Here is a 23,301-nt window from a genome sequence, read left to right on the forward strand (position 1 = left end):
TGGCCACCATCCATCTCCAGAATGTTCCATCCTGTAGAACTCAAGCTCTGTATAGCCACTAAACACCAAGTCTCATTCCCCATCTTCTTGGCACCTAGAGGCCACCATTCTACTTTCAATCTTCATGATTTAGACTATTCTAGGTACCACACATAAGTAGAATCATAAAGTGTATCTTTTCATAACTGGTTTCTGTCACTTAGCATCTTTAAGACTCATCGCATTGGAACATGCATCAGAATTTTTGCCCCTTTTTAAGGCTAATATTCCATTGTGTGTATATGCCACATTTTATTTCTCCAGTGTCATATCCATGAACACTTTGGCTACTTCTACATTTTGGTTATTGTGAATAATGCTACTGTGAAAAATGGGTGCAGTTTCTGTTTGTTTGTTTTTGGTACTGGAGATTGAAACCAGGGGTATCTAACTACTGAACCACATCCCCAGCCCTTTTTTCTATTTTTACTTAGAGACAGGGTCTTGCTAAGTTGCTGAGGCTGGCTCTGAACTTAAAATTTCCGGCTTCAATCTCCTGAGCTGCTGGAATAACAGGTGTGTGCCCCACTCCCCACCCTGCCATGGCTAGCCAAACTGGAATTCAAATATCTTTTCAAGTCGCTTCTCTAAATTCTTTTAAATATATTCCCAGAAATGGAGTTATTGGGTGATACAGTATATACATGTGTATATACAGTGATAAATAAGCATAAGAAAAATGCTTCCCATCATCATGTCATCAAGGAAATGAAAATTAAAATAAGATAACCACTACATACCAATTAGAAAGTCCAAAATTTTTAAAAGTGAAAACATTAAATGCTGATGAAAATGCAGAACAACAGGAACTTTTATTTGTGGCTGGTAGGAATGAAAAATGATACTTATGCCTTGAAAGAGTCTGTTAGTTTCTTTTGACAATAAACCTACTCCTACCATAGGACCCAGAAATCACATTCTTTGGTAGAGTATTTACCAAAGTCATTGAGAACTATGTTCCCACAAAAACCTGCACAAGGATGCTTCTCAGTTTTATATATAATTGCTAAACCTTGGAAGCAACCAAGATGTCCTTCAGTCGGTCAATAAACTATAGTAGATCCAGACAATAGAACATTAATCGATGCTAAAAAGAAATTCACTATCACACCATGAAAAGCCATGAAGTGACCTCATGTGAAAGAAGGCAGTCTGAAATGGCTGTATGAGTCCAACAGTACAAAAATTCTGGAAAACACAGAAACGTAGATAGTAAAAAGGTCAGTGGTTGCCAGAGGCTGGGTGGGAGAGGAGAACAGAGCACAGAGGATTTTCAGAACAGAGAAAATACTCCATATGACATTACAGCAATAGATACATATCATCACACATTTTTTCAAACCCATAGAATGTACAACCCTAAGAGTGACCACTCATGGATTTCATGTGATCATGATATATCAAAGCAGGCTCATCAACTGAAACGAATGACTGATGTGGAGGGGGTGCTGATTATAGGGGAGGCTATGTAGCATGGGAGCAGGGGGTAAACAGGAAATCTCTACAGTTAGCCTCCTCACTAGAACTATAAAACAGATGAAGAATGGAAAGGTCAAGAGGCTACTAGGTCCGGTCACACAGAGCCTCCTTGGCTATAGCTAAGGATTTGGTTTGTCCTAAGGGCCATTAAAGGTTTTTAGTAGGGAAGCATGACCACATTAAAACTGCGCACAAACACTCTGGCTACTGGGTAGAGAATACATGGAACATAGTCAAGAGTAACTGCATAGATATATTAGAAAACTAAAAAGAAATAAAATAACAGAAATAAAAAAAAAGATGAGCTTGAAAAATACTCCAGAAATGATTCTACATCCTGTAGGCATCAATAAGAAAGATGTCACTCCAATAAAGCATAGTGTCACGCGTGGTGGCATTGGACTGTAATCTCAGTGACTCGGAAGGCTAGGCAGGAGGATCACAAATTTGAGGCCAACCTCAGCAACTTAGCAAGACCACCCAGCCTTAGTGAGACTCTGTCTCAAAATAAAAATATAAAAAGGACTGGGGATGTGGTTCAATGGTTAAGAGCCTCTGGGTTCAATCATAGTACCAAATCAATCAATAAAGTATAAATGCTAGATCAACTACAACATAGCATCAACTGGTAAAGTAGTAAAGGTGTTCACTGAAAGACAAAAACAGTAGCAAGTAAGGACTTAAAAATTTTATACTCTCAGTATCAGACAATGGGCCTAAAGAAATTCCTTGTACTCTCAAACCTGTGTTCTCCTAAAACTTTCCTATATGTGAGGGGATGTATCAGCTCCAGATAGGCAGTTTGATATTCTTAACCCAGTTACACACAGAGCAGCAAACAGAGATGTTGGGCAGATGGAAAAGTGACTGGTTCTAGTAACTCGGAACATAAGAAAGAAGTTTTGAATGTCAGAGTTTAAAGAGTTATGAACTAGAATTATAGATAGCACAATGGGTGGGGATTGTTAAGTTTCAGGCCAAAAAGCCATTCTCTGTCTACATAAATCCAAAGTGGCATTCAAAGGTGAATATCACTATAAGCCTTGCCTCCAAGCCCAGTGACTCAAACTTGAGCTGCCGAGTGCTTCATGAACTACAGCAGCAAACATAGAAATAGATCGTTCACAAGGGAAGAAAATCCTATTTGCTTACATTTTGACAAACAGTATCATAACACTTCCATTTCTGAGAACTAATTTATCATGCTACACATTCTTCAGAACACCAGCACTTGCGACACATGGCTTGCATTAAAGGGGTCAGCTACTAGTATTACATAAGGTTTCCATCCGACCACAACACTGCTCACATTCCATCCTGTTTACTGAACCCTATCTCTAAAACATTAGCGTGGGAAAAGTAACACGTCATGCATTCAAACATGGCTTAGTCATTTCAAATTTCTCAAGTTTCTTTTTTTAAATCATCAATTGCTAGGATATCATGAAGCAAAATGAGACATTAGGAAGCATTGAATCCTCTCGAAACTGAAGTTTTACAGGTTGGAACCATGACTGTTTCTAAAACTGCAGTCTTTTTGGAATATTCAGAATATTTTCATGGACTTTACCAGGTCAACATCCTTAATCTGAAAATCTGAAATTAGAAAAAGGGCTGGGGGTAGAGCACACACTTAACATGCAGGAGACCCTGGGTTCCATCCCCAGAACCACAAAAAAAAAACAAAAACAGAAATTTTGAAACTATGAACACCAACAAGAGGCTGGAGTATTTCAGATCAAAGATGCTCAAACTGAAACAGCATCTCTGTTAAACTGTACTATAAAGATGCTGTAGCTCTTAAAACAAGACATGTTTTATTAATAAAATTTAATGGATAAGACAATAAGGCAAATATAAGGATAAAAAAGGAACAGAAAATTTTACAACACGTGTTGGATTATTGCATATAAATAAGAAAAAGCCATTACATCTCGATTTCATGGGTAAACCAGGATGACAAAATCAGTGACTGCACCAGAGTTAGATTAGAATTGGAAAAGTCTAACTTAGGGTTACTAGAGCCAGTCCTGCTGCTCTGTGTTGCACTGGCTAGGCCAAGCACATAGCCTTGTCTGATTCATCTGACACCTCATTTCAAACAAACTACTACCATGCACCAGAAACCAGCTCTGACTAAGTCACCATGCACAGCAAGTCAAAACTGAATCCTGGTGAATACAGACGCAGCGGTCTAATAGCATAAGTCTCAGGAAGGAAAAAAAATGAACCAAGTAAAAACAAAACTGCCAAGCAAGTTTGTTATCTGCGGAGTTTAAGGTTGGGATTGAAATCTGCAGAAAGGAACAGATATGATAAACGTTTTCTTTTGTTTCATTTGTTTGGGTTTTGTTTTATTTGGTATTGGGGATTGAACCTAGGGTGCTTAACCACTGAGCTACCTCCCCAGCACCCCACCCTCTTTCATACTTTATTTAGAGAGAGGGTCTTCCTAAGTTGCTGAGGCTGGCTTTGAACCCATAATCTTCCTGCCTCAGCCTCCCAAGCAGCTGAGATTACAGGCATGTGCCATCACACCTGGCTCATTTTCTTGTGGGAGATATATATAAATATATATGTAGTTGTAGATGAACCTACGGTATCTTTATTTTTATGTGGGGCTGAGGATCAAACCCAGTGTCTCTCACATGAGAGACGAGTACTCTACCACTGAGCTACAGCCCCAGCCCCCATTTCCTGGTTCTTAAATCAGCATCTCAACCTCTTTTCAGTCATTCATCAAATAGTAACAACAACAACATATAGTATATGTACCAGGCACTATCTTAGGCCCTGGTATGAGAAGTAGTCTCAGCAGCTATTGTCAAGATTCTACATTTTACCCCATATCCATTATTTGTTCCAACTGCATTTTTACGATTCTGTCAACACACATGCACGGTATGTTTCCCTTGTTTTTCACTTAATAGGTCACTGAGTTTAAAATACAGAAAAAAACACAGATACAAGTAGAGAGAACCATCCACAAGTATGATGAGACATTATCATAAATAGAGAAGATGTTACAAGAGAAAAAAACTAAAATGTAGCTACCAAAACTTATGACAGTAACAATCAGGAAAACTCCGATGTTTTTCTAAGAGGTATGCTGAAAAGGAAAACACCAAACCAACATGTTACAAGTCCTGTACTAAAGGTTATTGTGAAGCCAAACAGAAGACTTTGAAAGGTTAAAGAATGTGGTAGTGGAAAGGAAAATCAGTTTCTCATAAGGGCTTGGGAGGGGAGGTGGTGCTGGAATCCAGGAATCATTTTCCAGAGGTGATGAAGATATCTGCCCAATTTTACTCAGATTGAAAGTCTTTATAACTTTTTTTTTTCTGTCCACCAAAAAGATGTTTCAAATTGGGCAAGTAGGCCGTAAGACAGTCAGAAGCAGTATTACATGTTCCAATCAGAGTGAATCAAACAATTAATCATTGGAGAACTTCTGTTTCTGTTCAGAATGTAGAAAATTGCTCTCATCGTAACAACAAGATGGAGAAATCTATAAAAAAATCAGTATTCTTTAAAATATAAGGAGTTGAAAATGCAAAAACAACAAAAAAAAGCCCTAGTGAACCAAAATCCAGGAAGCTAGAAGCCACATCTTGTAGAGAACGTGTAAACACACACACACACACACACTCATAGCTGCTTTCGTCTTAGAGCTGTAAGAAAGACAAAGAGGATGCTAATGGAGACAAAGAGAACAGAAATTTTAATAAAAATTTTAAAGTGTACGGCATCTCACTCCAGCAAGAATGGCAATTATCAAGAATACAAGCATTTGGTACAGGAGTCCCCTATGTTTCTCCTTTGCTAGCAAAGCAATAAATCTTTTTCCTTTTTCTAAAAAAAAAAAAAAAAGCATTAATAAGTATTGATGAGGATGTGGGGGGAGAGGTGCAGACATATATTGCTGTGGCACTGCAAGTTGGTACATCCACTCTGGAAAGAAGTATGGAGATACCTCAGAAAACTTGGAATGAAACCATCATCTGACCCAGCTATCCCACTCTTTGGTCTATACCCAAAAGACTTAAAATCAGCATACTACAGTGATGTAGCCACATCAATGTTCATAGCAGTTCAATTCACAATAGCTAAACTATGGAACCAACCTAGATGCCCTTCAACAGATGAATAGATAAAGAAAATGTGGTACATATACACAATGGAATATTATTCAGCCTTAAAGAAGAATGAAAGGAAAACACCAAACCAACATGTTACAATGTTTTGCCTGCATCTGCAGGCAAACGGGTGGAACTAGAGAATATCAGGCTAAGTGAAATAAACTAATCCCAAAAAGCCAAAGGTCAAATGTTGTCTCTGATAAGCTTATGCTGATTCATCCTGGGGTGGGGCCCATAGGGAAGAATGAAGAAACCTTAGATTATGTGGAGGGGAGGGGAGGGGAGTGAGGGGAGGGGAATAAGGGGAGGGGAATAAGGGGAGAGGGGGAGGGGAGAGGGGAGAGGGGGGAGGAGGGGAGGGGCTGTGGGGACAGGAAGGACAGTAAAATAAGACGGACATTATTACCCTATCTATGTGTATGATTACACTTCCGGTGTGACTCTGCACCACATACAGAGGAATGAGAAGTTGTGCTTCATTTGTGTACAATGTGTCAAAATGCATTCCAGTGCCAGGTATAACTAATTAGAACAAATTAAAAAACATAGAAGGGAGACCAGTAGAATAGAAGAACGGGATTAAGACGAGGACAGGAAGGGGAAGGGGAGGTACTGGGAAATGAAAATGATCAGATTATACCATTTGTGTGCACATATGAATACATTATAACAAAGACCACAGTTATGTATAATTATAATGCACCAACGAAAAAGAAAAAAAAAAAAAAAAAACAAATGTCTGGGAATGTAGCTCAGTGGTAGAGCATCCCTGGGTTCAATCACGAATTCCACAAAAACCTATCCCAATCTCTCTCATGAAAATAAATATAAAATTCCTTAACTAAATATCTAATATCACAAAATAAATTGAAACAATATATAAAATGTTAGTACATCATGACCAAGTAGCATTTATTTCAGAAGGGGGAAGTTAGCTTAACTTAGAAAATTTAATGCTTTAAGAAAAAAAAAAAAAAAAAACACACTGATGTACTTCACTACATTGACAAATTAAAGAAAAATAGATGATCATTTCTACAGCCATTGAAAAATATTCCATTAAAATTCAAACCTATTCACAATTTAAATTCGGAATAAACAAATTTCCATGATATTAAAAAGGCATCTACAAACCATTTTAAACTAATGTCATGTTCAACAGTGCAATAATGAGTGCTTCTCCCCCAAGATCAAGAATAAGGCAAAATGTCATATCAACACTTCTACTCAATATTTTATGAGAGGAATTAGGCAGTGTAAGAAAGAAATAAAGCTGTCTATTCACATATGATATCACTGTGCATGTTTTAAAATCCTAAAGAAACTGCTAGAGTTAATAAGTGAACTTAGCAACATTAAGCCAACTACATTCTATATGTGAACAGTGATCAGCTGGAAAATGAAATGTTCAACAAGCGTCTTTTAAAATTGATATATGGAAACAAACAAACAAAAAAAAAAACAGGAAAATTTACAAACAAGGCCCATAACATCTATGCTGAAAATTCTAAGACAGTTCTGAGAAAAACTAAAGCTCTGACCCAATGGAACACCGTGCTCATGAACCCTATAGCTTTATACTTACAATACTGAATTGTCAGTTTAGGGCTTTTTGGTTTCTGTTTTCTGTGTTGTTTTTTTTTTTTTTTCACAGGAATGAAATAATTCTAAATTTTACATGGGAACATACATGAAAGATCTACAATAACAATTTTAAAAACAACAGAGAACTCATACCAAAAGCCACAATAATCATGATAGTGTGGAATTGGCAAAAAAGATAGGCAAAGAAAACTACATTTTTAGAAATAAACATACACTTATATAGCCAAATTATTTTTGACAATTAAAGTCTATCAATAAGTGGGACTGGAAATACTGGATATCTATACAGGAAAACAAACAAATCTTAATCCTCATACAGAACAACCCCCTCAAAAAAGTCTTCGTAAGTCATTAGTTCTTTTGTTAGACAACATGGGAAATATTCTTCAGAACCTTGGAGTATACATTTTTTAGAGCAAAAAAATTCTAGCAAATTGTTTTGAATTAATAAATTCCATCAAAATTAAGACTTCTTTCTCATCAAAAGACATTGTTAAGAAACAGGTAATTTAAAAAGAAAATAGGCAACCCATAGATCAAATATTTGCAATTTAATATACCTGATGAAGGATTTATATACAAAATACTTAAAGAATTCCTAGGATTAGCAAAAAGACAATCAACACAATTTTTTTAAAATGGTACAAGATTTGACTAGCTACTTCACAAAAGAAACCATAAATGTCCAATTGCACATGCAAAAGTGTTCAACATCATTAGTTATGATTGGCTTAAATGAAAAAAATATTAACATAATCAAACAGTGGTATTTGAAGGCAAAGTACAACTACTTTGGAAAATTGATTTCCTAAAATGTCAAATATACATATACTATCAACCCAGCAAATCCTACTTCAGGTATTTACCCAAGACACATGAGAATGCGTGTCCACAAAACACTTGCACTAAATGATTTATTCCAGTTTTATTCACAAAAATACAAATAATCCACAATGAAGTGGTCGGTCTTCAGCACACTTTTGAAAAATAAATTCATATCAATGTCAATTCAGATTTCCATTTAAATCAGAACCAATTCAAAATGAGGCTTTCAAGACAACACTATGAAAAACACAAAAGCCTATATACAGGAAATGATTCTAACTCTACCTACCCCATGTTTTACCAATTTTAAGTCTTTAAAAATAATTCCCTTACCTATTCTCTCAAAGCTGGAATCTGAGAATTTTATTTTATTTATCTATTTACTTATTTGGCAGTACAGGATAGAACCCAAGCCCTCGCATATGACTCACCATTTCTGAGAGGATAGAGCTACCAAGAGCCCTTCACATTTGCTTTACTTCACTGTCTACACCATACCCAAGTCAAGCTACTGGTACACTTTTTAAATTGAAATAATACCTCATACATAAATCTACATGAAACATTCGTAAATTCAATTCCACAAACATTTTGGGTAATCTTTGTCTCATCCAATGCTTCAAAGTAGGACTCCTCAGCAGTGGCACTACTCGATGCTGGACCAGAGGGCACTTTGTCGTGGAGGGCTGTCCAGTGCATTGTAGGCTACTTAATAGCATGGTGCCTCTGGCCACTGGGTGTCAGGAGTAGCTGCCTACCCTCCTCCAAACCCTACACAATTATCAGAGTTAAATGTCTCTAGATACTGCCAAATGTCCACCCCCATCCCTACTGTGAGAAAGTCACCCACAGTTGAGAACTTTTGATTCAAAAAATTCTCTCAACTGGTTTTCCCAAGATTTTCTGTTATTCTTACATCCTGGGCCTGCCCTCCTCCGAGTTCCTAATCTGTTACCTAATCTTCAGGAATCAGTTTAGGGACCTGGGATACAGCAAGTGGTACAGATCATGCCTGAGGCCCAGGGTCTAATTCCTAGCACTGCACAAAAAAACAAAATGAAGAAAGTTGATTTTTTCTTCCCTCCTCTTTTTATCCTTCTTTTCATGGTGCTACTACAAATACAGAAAATAGAATTCGTTCTGACATATCCATACATTATGCACTTGACATAATTTGGTCAGTTTCACCAGGATCTCCTCTTTTGCCCATCCAGTACCCTTTCTCTACTCTACTGGTCCCATTTCTATGTTCATGAGGTTCCCCTACCTTCCCCCCGCCACTAGATACCATAAATAAGAGACAACATATGACCCTTGCTTTCTGAGGCTGGCTTATTTTGCTTAACATAAATAATGTTCCCAGTTCCATCCATTTTCCTGAATATGACATGATTTCGTTCTTGAAAAGAGAATTTAAAAATCACTTTCTCTCTCTAGCACTTTGCCACCCGACTCCCTAATGTTTCTCTGCTCCCATGGCACCTTGGACTTCTGAACCAACTTGCTTATCAACCCTCCTACTCTGCAGCTCCCCTAAGGTCACACCTTTTAATTACTGCTTTATTCTTGCATGCTCAGGGCCAAACACAATCAATTGTTTAGTTGCCTCAATGAGATTAACTAGAAAAAATATGTATTTTATAGTGTATGTGTTACATAAACACTTGTATGATTATTCAGTCTGACTGCATGGGCTTCTGAAGCACTAGGCTCTCAACTTACTATTTTACTGCGAGAAACAGGACAGCATCACACAGATGCCAAGCACATGATTGGCACAAAAGCACTCTATAACACCTAGTACTTCAGATACAGGAGTATCTCCCCCTCCCCCCCTCGTCATGAAACTCTAAATGGGTAAATTACCAAAGCAAGCATCTTGCCACCCTTTCAAGAGAGACACCCTAGAACTAGGCAAAAATCATACCACATGTAATATTTAAAATGTCAGATTAATGAGAGCAAATGGGAAGCATTTTCTTTAAGCAGAACCTAAATGTGATGTGTGGGAGAACTTCACAGAATGTTAATTATTTATCAAGAAAATGTGTGGGGGTCACAGCTCAATGTGGCATGTGGCAAGCATGCCAAAGAAGCTAAGGGCACATTACATAACACTGTTGGGGTGTGAAATATCACCCTCCAGGGAAGGTATCTCTCTTTACAGACTACAGTTCCCCATGCCAGAACGACTATGTTTCTATACACAAAGATACCATGTATACAAGATACTACAAAATATTTCCCCAACCTAAAATGAGGGACATGATCACTTTACTGCCCATGGTATTTGAAATGTGGCTGGCATTAAGTGGTGAATATTTATAGTCACTTAAGACCCTTATTTTAGTGATCACAAGAATTTATTTGTAGCAGTGTTCGTTTTTGTAAAAAAACTTAGTAAGTTATAATTCATACCACAAAACTGACTCACTTAAAGTGTATGATTCAACAGCTTTTCATATATTAACAGACTTGTGTAATCATCACCAAAATCAATTACAGAATACTTGTTTCACCCCAAGAAGACGCCCATATTCATTAGCCATTGCTCCCCATCCCTCTCCAAACCCCCAATGCAAGAAGCCATCAATTTACTGTCTATTATAATAGATATGCCTGTTCTAAACATTTCATATAAATGGAATCAATATGTTTATGTTCTCAGGGATGATCAAGTTATAGCACATACTACTTCTTTTTAATTGCTAAGTCATTTTCATCATATGCATATTTCATAGTTATCCATTAATTAGCATACAGACATTTGGGTTGTTTCCACCTTTTGGTTGTTAAGAATAATGCATCTATGACCATTTATGTACATGTGTTTTGGTGTGCTGTTGTTTTTGTTTTGTTCATAGCACTGGGGATTGAACCCAGGGCCACACATGATAGTCAAGCACTCGAACACTGAGCTACACCCCCAGGGTCACATGTACATATTTTTGCATAGACACACATTGTCAATTCTCTCATATAGCTATCTAGTGGTGGAATTTCTGAGTGAAATGATGAAGTTACATTTAACTTTTTGAAGAACTGCCAACCTGTTTTCCAAAGCAGGTATGCCATTTTAAATTTCCGCCTTCAGTGTATGGGGGTTATAATTTTTCCAGATCCTTGCCAACACTTGTTACCAGCTGGCTTTTTACTTTTTTGATATTAAACATCTTCAAAGTGCTTATCTGCCACTGTATATTTTCTTTGGAGAGAGGTCCACTTCACATCTTTTGCCCATTTAAAATTGTAATGTGTCTTTATTATTCAGTTGAGTTCTTTATATATTTGGAAATAAGTCCCTTATCAAACAGGATTTTCAAGTACTTTCTCCCATTCTGTAAATTTGTGATCTACATTTTTTTTTACTGTGTCCTTAGCATGTGTTCTTAAATGCTACCTTTTAGCTAAGCAAATATTCAGTTACCTTTTAGTGAACCGAGGAGAAAGTGTGAAGCACATATCCATCTAGGAATTGATAAAAAGCAATCATGGCCAATTAGTCTCCACCCTGCTCCCTACGAGTCATGATCCCCTTTGGTCTCAGTCATAAGGATTACAACAGCACATAGATGCTAGAAATAAGGCAGATTCTCTAACCTAAGAATTAAAAGCCTCCCATGTAACTAGGTAAAACTCTATTCAAGCCAGTGGTATGAACAAAAGTCATGTCTGCAGTCTCTGGAAAGTGTCCCTACAGCAAAAAAATGACACTCCACGATAAATGGGAGCAGGCATCTTGAACCTGAGGTACCCGGGAAAGGTGAACCACGTGCAACAGGAAACCAAGATCTGACACTAAAAAGCTTACATCAACCCTGACCTGGCCAACTCCAGCTTCCCACACAAATGAAAAAATAAATTCTGACATTAATTAAACAATATTGACTTTTTCTGTTATGCACAGCCAAACCTGATCTGAACAATGCCACAATTAAGTGAATGCTCTTGATTAACATCTATACAGATCAGATCGAGTCCAGGCTCCACTCTGCAGCTTGCTTGTATCACCTACCATCACAATGCTACCTGACTATTCTTCTTATAATAAAAAGTAAAAAATAACACTTGGCAAGAGGACACTATTTATACTAAATCTATGTCAGCAACTTTGAAATTGCTACACAATAGGATCCCAATAGGAACTCCATATAAACCCATTTACAATATCCACACCCCCCCCCCAAATGGGTTGAATTTCTTTTTCTTTAGGCAGAATGCAAACACTAGAATTCACTGTATCATTCGATAGAAAAAAGTGCAGCTGACTGACAGTTGCTTGATTGAATCTAATCCCAGTTCTATGACTTCTAAGCAACACTTCAATTACATTTAATCCAGTACAAATTTGGTGAATGCCCACCATATATAAAGCACTATATTTGGTACTATAGTACCCAGCAATGCAACATGAGATAGGCTTTCTATTCCCATGGAATTCATATCTAATACACAAAGAATAACTTGCTTATAATTCCTAGTAGTCTACATGGCCAGAAACCAGGAAAACAAGTAAGAGACTATCTCATTTACACTTCTAATTAATGTCTTCAAGCTCCAGAATTCAAGACCTCAATGTACATTCACCCCCTCATCCCAATCCCACTAGTTTTTGTTCCACAAGTGAGCAACACAGATGATGGGGGGAGGGCGGGGGTGGCCACTGCCCACCAAAAAAGGGAACCTCTTCCCCTGGCAAATACTATCCACTGGTAAGAGCTAACACAAATAGATATGCTCCTGTTTAGAAATGAAAATTAAGAACAATAACCTGCAACTATTTTAAAAGCTTAATTCTTAAGACTCTTATATGATGTACTATGAACATTACAAATAATTTTCCAAGTTAGAGCTTTAGAAAAGACTAGACAAAAAAGCTTGTTTTTGTTTTGTTTTGTTTTTGGTACCAGGGAATTGAACTTAGGGGCACTCATCCACTGAGCCATATCCCAGCCCTATTTTGTATTTTATTTAGAGACAGGGTCTCAGTTAGTTGCATAGCACCTTGCTTTTGCTGATGCTAGCTTTGAACTTGCAGTCCTCCTGCCTCAGCCTCCCAAGCCGCTGAGATTACAGGCATGCATCGCTGTGCCCGGCAAAAAGCATGTATTTTCATATATTGCTGATAGGACTGCAAATTGGTGCGATCACTATGGAGATTTCTTAGAAAACTTGGAATGGAACCACCATTTAATCCCACTCCTCGGTCTATACCCAAAGGACTTAAAAACAGCATACTACAGAGACACAGCCACATCAATGTTTATAGCAGCTCAATTCATAATAGCTAAACTGTGGAAGCAACCTAGGTGCCCTTCAACAGATGAACGGATAAAGAAACTGTGGAATGCATACACAATGGAATATTACTTAACACTGAGAATAAAATTATTGCATCTGCAGGTAAATGGATGGAGTTGGAGAATAACATGCTAAGTGAAGTAAGCCAATCCCAAAAAACCAAAGGCCGGATGTACTGATAAGTGGATACTGATCCATAATATGAGGGTGGGGGACTTTGATTGGTCAAAGGGAAGGGAGAAGAGGAGAAGGGGTATGGGGGCAGGAGAGGTGGTGGAATGTGATGGACATTATTACCCTAGGTACATGTACACATATGGTGCGATGCTACATCACGTACAATCAGAAAAATGAAAAGTTGTGCTGCAACTGTGTACAATGAGTCAAAAATGCATGCTGCTGTCATATATACTGAATTAAAATAGATTTATAATGAAACATGTATTTTGCTTTGGACCCAGAGCTATGAAGTTAGCCAATATGTATATGTATACGTATATACATATATGTATATACATACACATATTTTGATGATACACATATGTAATACTAAATTTGTATACCCCCCAAAATTCTGGGGACTAGGGGTTTAGCTCAGTGGTAGAGCACTTGCCTAATATGCATGAGGCTCTGGTTCCTTCTCCAGCACCACAAAAAAAAAATAAAATGAAACCCCTTGGAAAATTTACAAAAACCAAAGTCCCCCAATTCATTTACTGTTTGAAATGCCTATTAAACATCCCAGGGGTAAGACTGAGTAGGCAGCTAGATATAAGAACCTGGAGTTCAGAGAATAGATAATGAATTTTGGAGTTATCACTGTTGTGAATGAGGCTAAGGCACAGAAAGATAGTATCAAATATTTTCTTTCACAGGTAGGATCTAAAATTTAAAAAATTAAAAAAGACCTGAAAGTAGTGAAGGGTCTAGTAGGAAAGTGGAAGAGGACCAGGAAGATGGGCAAGAGAGGGATAAATCAGAGTGGGTGATAGGATAAAGGATATAATCAAAACATGTTATATGCATGCACAGAAATGCCACGGTCAACACCATTGATTTGTATAACTAATATGCATTCATTGTTAAGGTTTAGGAATGAGGCATCCTTCAAAAGCTAATGTGTGAGGCAAGGAAAACATTTTCAGATGTTAAATGATTAGATTATGAGACATATAACCTATTCAGTGGATTGGTCCATTGGGTATGGATTAACTGGGCAGTAAATGAAGGGTATGTCTAAAGGAAGTAGGTCATTGGGGTTTGCCTTTGGGAGTTATATTTTGCCTTGGTGAGTGGAGTTCTCTCTGCTTCCTAGTGGCCACATCCTGGACTGTTTTCCTCCGACATGCCCTTCCACCATGATGTTTTTCTGCCTCGTTTTGGACCCAGAGCTATGAAGTTAGCCAAGTGGGGACTGAAACTCTGAAACAGGAAGCCAAGATAAACTGTCCTTCCTCCAAATTTCTCCACTCTGGTATTTTGGTCACAGTGACCCAAAAACTAAAACAATATTTTTTTTAAAAAGTAAAAAATAAAAAGTTAAAAAAATAAACCCACAAAAATATAATAACAACTTGAGGGACCCTTGGGGTAAATGAAAATGTTCTGTGTCTTCACTGTAAGAATATTGATACCCTAAATATGATGTTGTACTCTAGTTTTTCAAGAGGTTACCATTGGGGGAAGCTGGGTAAAGGGTACCCAGGATTCATCAATTGCATGCAAATCTACAAAATTAAATAAACTTGAAATAGCCTTTAAAAAATACGAGAGGCAAGATCATAAGGAAACGTAAGGAGAGAAGAGTCCCAAGGACGGAGCCCTAGAGAACTCCAACATCAAGAGGTCTAGGAAATGAGGACCTGGTGAAGTAATACAAAAAATGCAAAAGACATTAAGTGGGAGAAAAAACAGTGCAATATCCTTGAACTAAGTAACATGATGTATCCTGGAGGAGAACGCAATGGGCCATGCCAGATTGCTGTCAGGAAAGAGCATGAGCGTGGAGAGAGAATTCACTGTTGGACACAACAACATGGAGCCCACGGTTGACCTCAGGAGAGGTGGAGGCTTGACTTGAGAGAGCTCAAAAGATAACAGGAGAAAAGTTGAGCTGCAGATATGATTGGTTTTTTAATACTTCCTGCTCCATACAGAAGAAAAGAAATGGGTCCCATTAATGATGGTGGTAGTAGGTTTTGCTTTTTTAAAGATGGATGAAATAGGGCGGGGGTTGTGGCTCAGCAGTAGAGGGCTTGCCTCACACATGCAAGGCCCTGGGTTTGATCCTCAGCACCACATAAAAATAAAATAAAGGTTTTGTGACCAACTAAAACTAAAAAAATAATTAAAAAAAAAAAAAAGATGGATGAAATAACAGCATTTTGTACCTTATGGGAGGCCAAACCAATGTTAACAAGAGGTGCTTGAGAAATACTGTGGGCAAACAGGAAGAGGGAGTGGGAAGAACAGAACAGAAGCCTGGCCTCAGGAGCACGGGCAGTTCACACAGTAGGGGACAGTAGGCAGGATGTCTGCTCTGATGGTGGAGGTGGGTTACACAGCAGCAAAGGGCGCCTTAGCACTTCTCTCTTCATAATGAAATAGGACACGGTCTTCAGGAGAGGAAGGCAGTGCCAGAGGTTCAGAGAAAGAAAAGCGAAACATTCGTTCACTAGGAGAATGAAGGAACTAAGAAAACATGCATGGGGTAGCACTGAGGGCCTCTCTGAGGCCAGTGGGCATGAATCGAAAGGGACCCAGTGAACACGGTAGAACGTGTCTTTAGAAGGAGAACAGACGGAACTGAACCTACTCAAGTTGGGGTTGTGCAACAAGTATAGCATAGGAGGAAAGGGCAGGGGAGTCGAGGGCCCCGAAAAGGGAGCAACTGGGGACTGGCTGTAAGAATTAAACTAGTTAGGAGTCTGGAGACATGAGGGCTAAGTCATGGCAAGATCAGTTCACTCGAGGCCTTTACTGGGGAATTTAAGGGTACTTACTAAAAAAAAAGAAATCAGGGAAGGATGGAAGGTGGTGTCAGAAAAAGAAAGGCTTGTGATCAAGACTGGCAAGAGAATGTAGTCACTCTAGTAACAAGATCTAAGGACAAAGGACTGGTTATGGGAAGAGTGGCTGAGGTCACTGAAGGAGAGGAGTCTGGGCATCATGAAGAAGTACTAGAGGATCCTCTAAAATGATACTGAAATTATCAAGAATTTTTAGAAGGGAAGAATTGGAGATGACCGTATAAGGAACTAGAGATTCCACAAGCAGTTCAAAACACAGGGAAAAAAAAAGTTACAGATAATAGAGAGATTTGAGGAGGTAAAACCATGAGAATGGATGAATCAATGGATGGATGGATGGATGAATAGATAAGATAGGTAAACTAGGGAAAGAAAAGACAACCATAGAAAAATAATGTTTAAGAAGCAATAATTGAAGCAGAAGACCAAGAAATGTAAAGAGAACCCCAATATCACTGTTCTGGAAGTCAAAAAATAGGTGAGTTTCAGGAGGTTGAAGGTGAAGGCTAGGTCATACACTAGGGTAGCAGTAAGAACTGCACTCAGTTCCCTACCGGGTTTCTTTTCAGTGACCCACAGCAAGCTCACTCAACATCACCAAATCTGAGTTCATTATCTTCCTTGTCCTCAATCCAAGCTTTATTCCATGTCAGTAAGTGATCCCATCAAGTTGCTCAAGGCAGGACCCTTCCTCTCCACTCCTGCACCCAGTTCATCTCTAAACCTTGCATCGACCCTGCAGCTTCTGTTCCCATTGCCACACCAACCATGACCCTCTCATCTTACCCACTTACCCAGTGTCCTCCATTCTTGGCATCTCCAAACCTTTCTCTGCTCTGCCAGAGTGAGCTTGGAGAGATACAAACATGCCACTCGCTGTCTGCTTAAAACTTCTCCGATTAAGCTGGAAAACCTCAACCTCAGGTCCTTGCCCCTTGTCAAGCCTCACCTTCTCTCCCACTCTCCGTGGCTCTGCTCCAGTGAGGCTGGGTGCCTCTGGGGACCTCACGCAGGTCCCATCCTCCTCTGTTTCAGGACTCCACATATAACTACTCCCTCGGCCTGAACCGAGTCTCAGTTCCTTGACTCCAAATAACCCCCGAGTGATCAACTGAGACACCAGATCTTCGGCATGCCTCTCTTCAAACACAGACTGGACTAGGTCCCCTGGCCAGGAGTTCCCAGAAAGGTGGTCTGGGTCTCAGTAGAAATAAATTACAAATCCACAAGACAAAGAAAACCCAGAGGGTGGGGCCCAGGTCCTCTCCCTCCATAAGGGAACCTTTTTGTTTAATATAGTCACAGCTTTTAAATATATAGTTTAATATATTTACTTTTTTGTTGAGTATTTTACAATATTTATATTGTAAAATTTCTTTTGAAAAGACAATCTCCCTATATAGCAGTTTAAAAACTGCTAGAACAGATGGCCTGTAAATTCCTTCCTCTCTAGTTCTAAGAATCTTCTTGCAGGTATTATCCTTTGTTTTTGAAAATAACCACAAAGTAACCCCAACCTTCCCGAGGTACAATCAAAATGAGGATTGGGGTTGCTACAAAGCATCTGGCATAATCCTGGTCTCCCAGAAGATACAGGGCTGGGCAAAAATAACCCAAGTCACATTGAGACAATGTATGAAGAACTAGGAGTATCCACTTTCAAAACAAACCAGGTTCACCTCCTGCAGCATGCTGCCGGCTCACCTTGGCCAAGGATTCAGAAGCATCCTAATCACTGATCTGCTGAGGTCCATGTCATAGTGGCTAAGAGCTCAGCCTCTGAGGCAGTACAGAGGCTCAAAACTCAGCTCTTGCCAGGCATAGTGTCACATGCCTGTAATCCCAGCATCTTGGGAGGCTGAGGCAGGAGGATTGTGAGTTGAAAGTCAACCTCAGCAAAAGCAAGGCACTAAGCAACTCAGTGAGATCCTGTCTCTAAATAAAATACAAAATAGGGCTGGAGTGTGTACCCCTGAGCTCAATCCCCAATACTCTGCCCCAAAATAATAGGAGGCACAAATAGATTTAAAAAAAAATGGTTAAAAAACAACTCAGCTCTCCCACTCAATAGCTACACAACCTTTGGAGACAAGCTTGACCATTCTGCCTCAGTTTCTCACCAAAAAAAATGGAAACAATAATAGCCACCTGATAGATATATGCTGAAGATTAAGTAAGACACAAGATTCATAGCACTGGCACCTAAAAGTCAGCTATAGGTATGTGCTCCAGGTATAATATGGAGTGAATCTCCCTCTGAGGTTTTTGTTTTTTGTTGGGTACTGGGGATTGAATCCAGGGGCACTTAACCATATAGCCACATCCCCAGCCCTTTGCGTTTTTTAATGTTTTGAGATAGTGTTTCATTAAGTTGCAGAGGCTAGCCTCAAATGTGCAATCCTCCTGCCTCAGCCTCCCAAGTCACTGGGATTACAGGTGTACACCACCATACCTGGCTCATTGAAGTTATTAACAAGTTCCTATTGACTTAAAACTTAACCTCTTTTCTACGACATTCTTTTTCTTTCACAGTCTTGGCAAAAGGCTTATTTGCCTACTTGTCCTTTTTGTGGTTGTGACAAATATATCATGGTGCTTAAGGTCACATTTTTATGTGCCTGGCATTCGATTCATTTACCAGAAAGTAAAGCACAGATCTCCCTTCCCTGTACTAGACTTTTTTGTTTGTTTGTTTGTTTTTAATTCTTCTTTGGGTTTTGACTGTTGAGGCTTTTTAATTAATCTCATTTTATAAATTTTCATTATACAAACAAGAAATAACCTTATCTAAAAACCACTCCTGCCAAAACTAGGGCTGACAAGGAATCCCTGTCTAGTCAGAGAGTTAAACAGAAATGTTCTCTGAAGACCATGATTTTCCTTGGCCATTTAGGCAGACACAGAAATCAATGCCAGAAAAGTAGTGATATTGACAGGCGCACTATTTTCTTGTTTTACTTCCTTCTGACAGTTATAACCATAACTGAAATTCATACAATAAGAAAAAAGCAACCAGTCTGTGAATAGTAGGCAGGGTTTGCATGAGATCCTCCATCACACAATATAGACACAAACCCACACAACCCAAAATGAATCTGGTTCTGCATCACGAGCTCTCTCCGCCACACTCTCCTCTCTCTCATTCTCTGCTATGAATTAGACTTGGATCAACAGTGAAATGCTATGACATAATTAAGTGACAAGAGAAGTTAGGATAAGTTGAAACTTCATCCAAGTCACTCCACAGCTGAACATAGTGACCGAGACTAATGGACTTACTATGAATACACAGCCCGGAAAATGTAACAAGAGAGCACTCTTCAGGACATGAAAATCAGTTGCAATTAACCTCTGTTTTTTAATCATATTTTTAAATTTTTTCATCATATCCACTCATTCCCCAAACTTACCGGTCAGCAGCTTCTATGTCAAAACAAAACCTTCTGTCAGTGGAGTCCGTATGCCTTTTGGTGCAGTCTTTCAAAAAGAACACCTCTCCATCGCCCTGCAAATAAGCATTACATTCTCAAAACTACAGAGCAAGCATTTGCACTCCAAGCCGCCAATCCTGGGGGAGCCAAGGTTCAAGTTTTAAGTTCCTTCTCTTTACCCTGATCTCTTTCAAACTAACAAACACAATTTAGAATCTAAACTGTTAATCATTTTTGTCATTGTCCTGTTCTTAAGGTTTTCTAGCTCTTGCTGACTACAGTAACATTTAACCAGACTGGACCGATGCCAATTTTAAAAGGTAAATTAACAGCAATTTCCAGATGCTAGGATGCTATTCTCCGAATGTCCTCTTTTCTAAAATGTGCAACTTTGTTTTACTTCGTATCATGTTATACCGTATGTCAGAGTCAATGTGTGACTGCCATGGTTTAGATGTGAGGTGTCCTCCAAAAGCTCATGTGAGAGACAATACAAGAAAGTTCATAGGTGAAATGACTGGGTTACCAGCGCCTTAACCTAATGAGCGCATTGATCCTGTTAGGGATTAACTGGGCGGTGATGATAGGCAGGCAGGGATGGCTGGACAAGGTGGGTCATTGGAGGCATGCCTTGGCATATATACTTTGTCTTTATTGAGAGGAGTGCGCGCTCTGCTTCCAGCTCCAATATCCGGAGTTGCTGAAATCCACCACACTCTTCCACCGTCATGTCCTGCTTCACCGCAGGCCCCAGAGAATGGAGCTATCCTTCCATGGACTGAGACTTCTGAAACCATGGGCCCCAAAGACACTTTTACTCCTCTAATTGTTCTTGTCAGGTCTTTTGGTCACAGCAGTGAAAAATCTGACTGTAACAGTGATCCTTTTTGACTTATAAATATTGCAACCGCACATGGAGCAACCCAAAAGTACATCAAGGGCCTTACATCAAATATAATGACCATGGAAAGCTGAACCACTCAGTCTACGCAGTTGTTTCCTAAGGCAGTCACTGAGCTCATCTTTCCTTATTTTTTTCTTTCTTTACTATAATGCACTATATATTTCACTAATCACTGTTTAATTCAGCTTTTTTGCTACTGTGACTCAAGGACCTGATCAGCACAACTGTAGAGGAAGAAGAGTTTATTTGAGGGCTCATGAATTCAGAGGTCTTAGTCCATAAAAGGCTGGTTCTATTTCTTGAGGCTCAAGATGAGCCTGAACATCACGGTGGAGTGTGTGGCAGAGGGAAGCTGTTGGCATGGTGATCAGGAAGCAGAAAGAGAGCATTTCTACTTTCTAGATGCAAAATGTATACTCCAAACAGTCCCACCCCCTCCAGCCACCCCCTATCACTTCAGTTACCACTCAGTTAACCCGTATCAGGGCATTAATTCACTGATTGGGTTAAGAATCTTATAACCCACCAATCATTTCTCCTCTGAACCTTCTTGCATTGTCTCACACATGAGCTTTGGGGGACACCTCACATACAACCCATGACAACCACCTCTTCTAAGAACATGAGATAAAAGATGAAAAATGGGAGACAAAAGCAATGCAGGTACTAAGTAAAGAAAAACCATAGAAGCCTGAGTACACACTTCTAGAACACTTTATAGAATGAGGATCTAGAATTTTTTTAAAACATTCAAACATACAATATTTAAAACATCAAATTCTAAAATATACTTATTATTCTTATTATGAGGGTAAAACAGAAATATGCCACAAAGCACAAGTGCCTTAAGACTTGAATTCACTTCAACATAAAACTCAGTCAAAGCCAATGCTCAGTCATCACCCCATCTGCTTCCCAGAGTGACATCCTTGTGTCCTCTCCACTGCAGGACCCAGCACTGCCGTGTCTAATTCATTACTATGTCATGTTTTTATTACAACCTGTCTTACACTTTTTTCAGGCAGAAGCAAAGTATATTTAAACAGAAGTCAGCTTGGGTTCATTCTGTGTTCACCTAACCACACCCATCTACCCAGTAAGCAGTGAATTGCTTAAAATGTGCAGCCAATCATGTTCACTATGAGGGAGAAGAGCTTTGTTTCCAGAGCACAGGTTAATGTTTTAAGCTGTACCTTCTGTTTAAAACACAGAAATCACCTTTCCCGCATAGCAATGCCTGAGGTCTGCTTACTCTGTTCTTACTGTTGTGCTTTTCTTTACTGTTTACTTCTTTGGGAGGAGTAGTTAGCTGAATGAGAAATACCTAAATGAGAACTCTGTATGAATTCACTTCAACAGAAAACTCAGTCAAAGCCAACACTCAGTCGTAACCCCTTATAGAAAATGAGTAAAATTCCTTATAGAAACCTCTACAGTGGTTCAGGCTCTGAACATACCATAAGTGTGCAAATCAGACCTGCTGTGAAAACACTAGGGGACCATTCAGTCACAGAAGCTTACTGTGTTTACTTTATAAAACCAGTGACATAAAAGGAATCAACTGGGTTTGTTTATTTGTTTGTTAATTCTGAGTGCAAAGACCCATGAATGCAATTCCAAAAACATAACTGTTCTCTTTTGGGGCCTATTTGGAAACAATAGAAAACAGATTTTAATCCTAAAAACAAAATAAAATTCATTTACCTGTAGTGAATAAAAACCATTAAAGTGACACCCTCCCCTACAAAGAATCTCTTTCACATAGAACAAAGTAAATCCAAATACTTACAAGCTTCCCCCCAGATCTGTGCTCGAATGGGATCATGTTGAACTTCTTGGCTGCTTTCCGATACATGCAGTAGTGTTTGACCCAACTGGAACCAAATGGAGCAGGCCCTTCAACAAAAACATAACTTCATTTTTTTTCTTCATAAATAAGCAGATATGTATAACTCTAAGCCCATTACTAAGAAGATCACAATAAATAGCATCCAGTACAGTTCAATAAAACGAATCATCAACAACACTGGTTTCTAATAAAAGGAGAAAACTAGGGAAAATAAAAGGGCCCAAAGAGGTCCTTGGAGACAAGATTATAAGTCATTTTCTGCAAAAACACAAGTGATTTAAAAACATACTTTTTAAACAGTGTGGTAGAAAAAAACAGTTATCTCACAACTGAAAAATCTCTTCATTTGAAGCTCTATTTTGAGTGTTGTAGGTATTAGGAGCTCACAAGAGTTCCATGTGATGTCTGGAATGGTTTAGGTTTGGATTCTTGCTCCTCAAAATGACAGAATTGTAGAATTACAGTGCTGAGGAAAAAACACCCAGTCTAGAAATCCATCTAGTGCTCTAAACCCACTAACAGCAAGCACCCTGGCAACTGCTGCCTTGGATAATGGGACAATCGAGGCATTGGAAGTGAAATATGCATGGCTGGGGTGGAGTTCGGAGGTACAGAGCTTCCTTAGTATGTTTGAGGACCTGGAACTGATCCCCAGCTTTGAGGAGGGCGGGTGTGGAGTGAAATATAGAAATGAAGAGTA

At 39.0% G+C, this 23,301-nt stretch overlaps 1 protein-coding gene across 3 annotated transcripts in view; it reads right to left on the reverse strand.

Moving 5' to 3' along the window:
• The window catches only part of Arhgap10 (Rho GTPase activating protein 10), a 298,879-nt gene that overhangs the window by 154,343 nt on the left and 121,235 nt on the right, over positions 1-23,301 (reverse strand). For all 3 annotated transcript variants that reach the window (XM_046459111.2, XM_058583937.1, XM_058583938.1), the window contains exons 9-10: positions 22,542-22,648; positions 19,828-19,922 (exon numbers count right to left, since the gene is read on the reverse strand). In XM_046459111.2, coding sequence (XP_046315067.1) covers positions 19,828-19,922; positions 22,542-22,648 — 202 coding nt within the window. The remainder of the gene's footprint in view (positions 1-19,827; positions 19,923-22,541; positions 22,649-23,301) is intronic.

The sequence above is a fragment of the Marmota monax genome, unplaced genomic scaffold, assembly GCF_021218885.2.
Source record: "Marmota monax isolate L192 unplaced genomic scaffold, Marmota_monax_Labrador192_F-V1.1 WCK01_AAM20220418_F8-fsc00002, whole genome shotgun sequence".
NCBI classification, from domain to species: Eukaryota; Metazoa; Chordata; class Mammalia; order Rodentia; family Sciuridae; genus Marmota; species Marmota monax.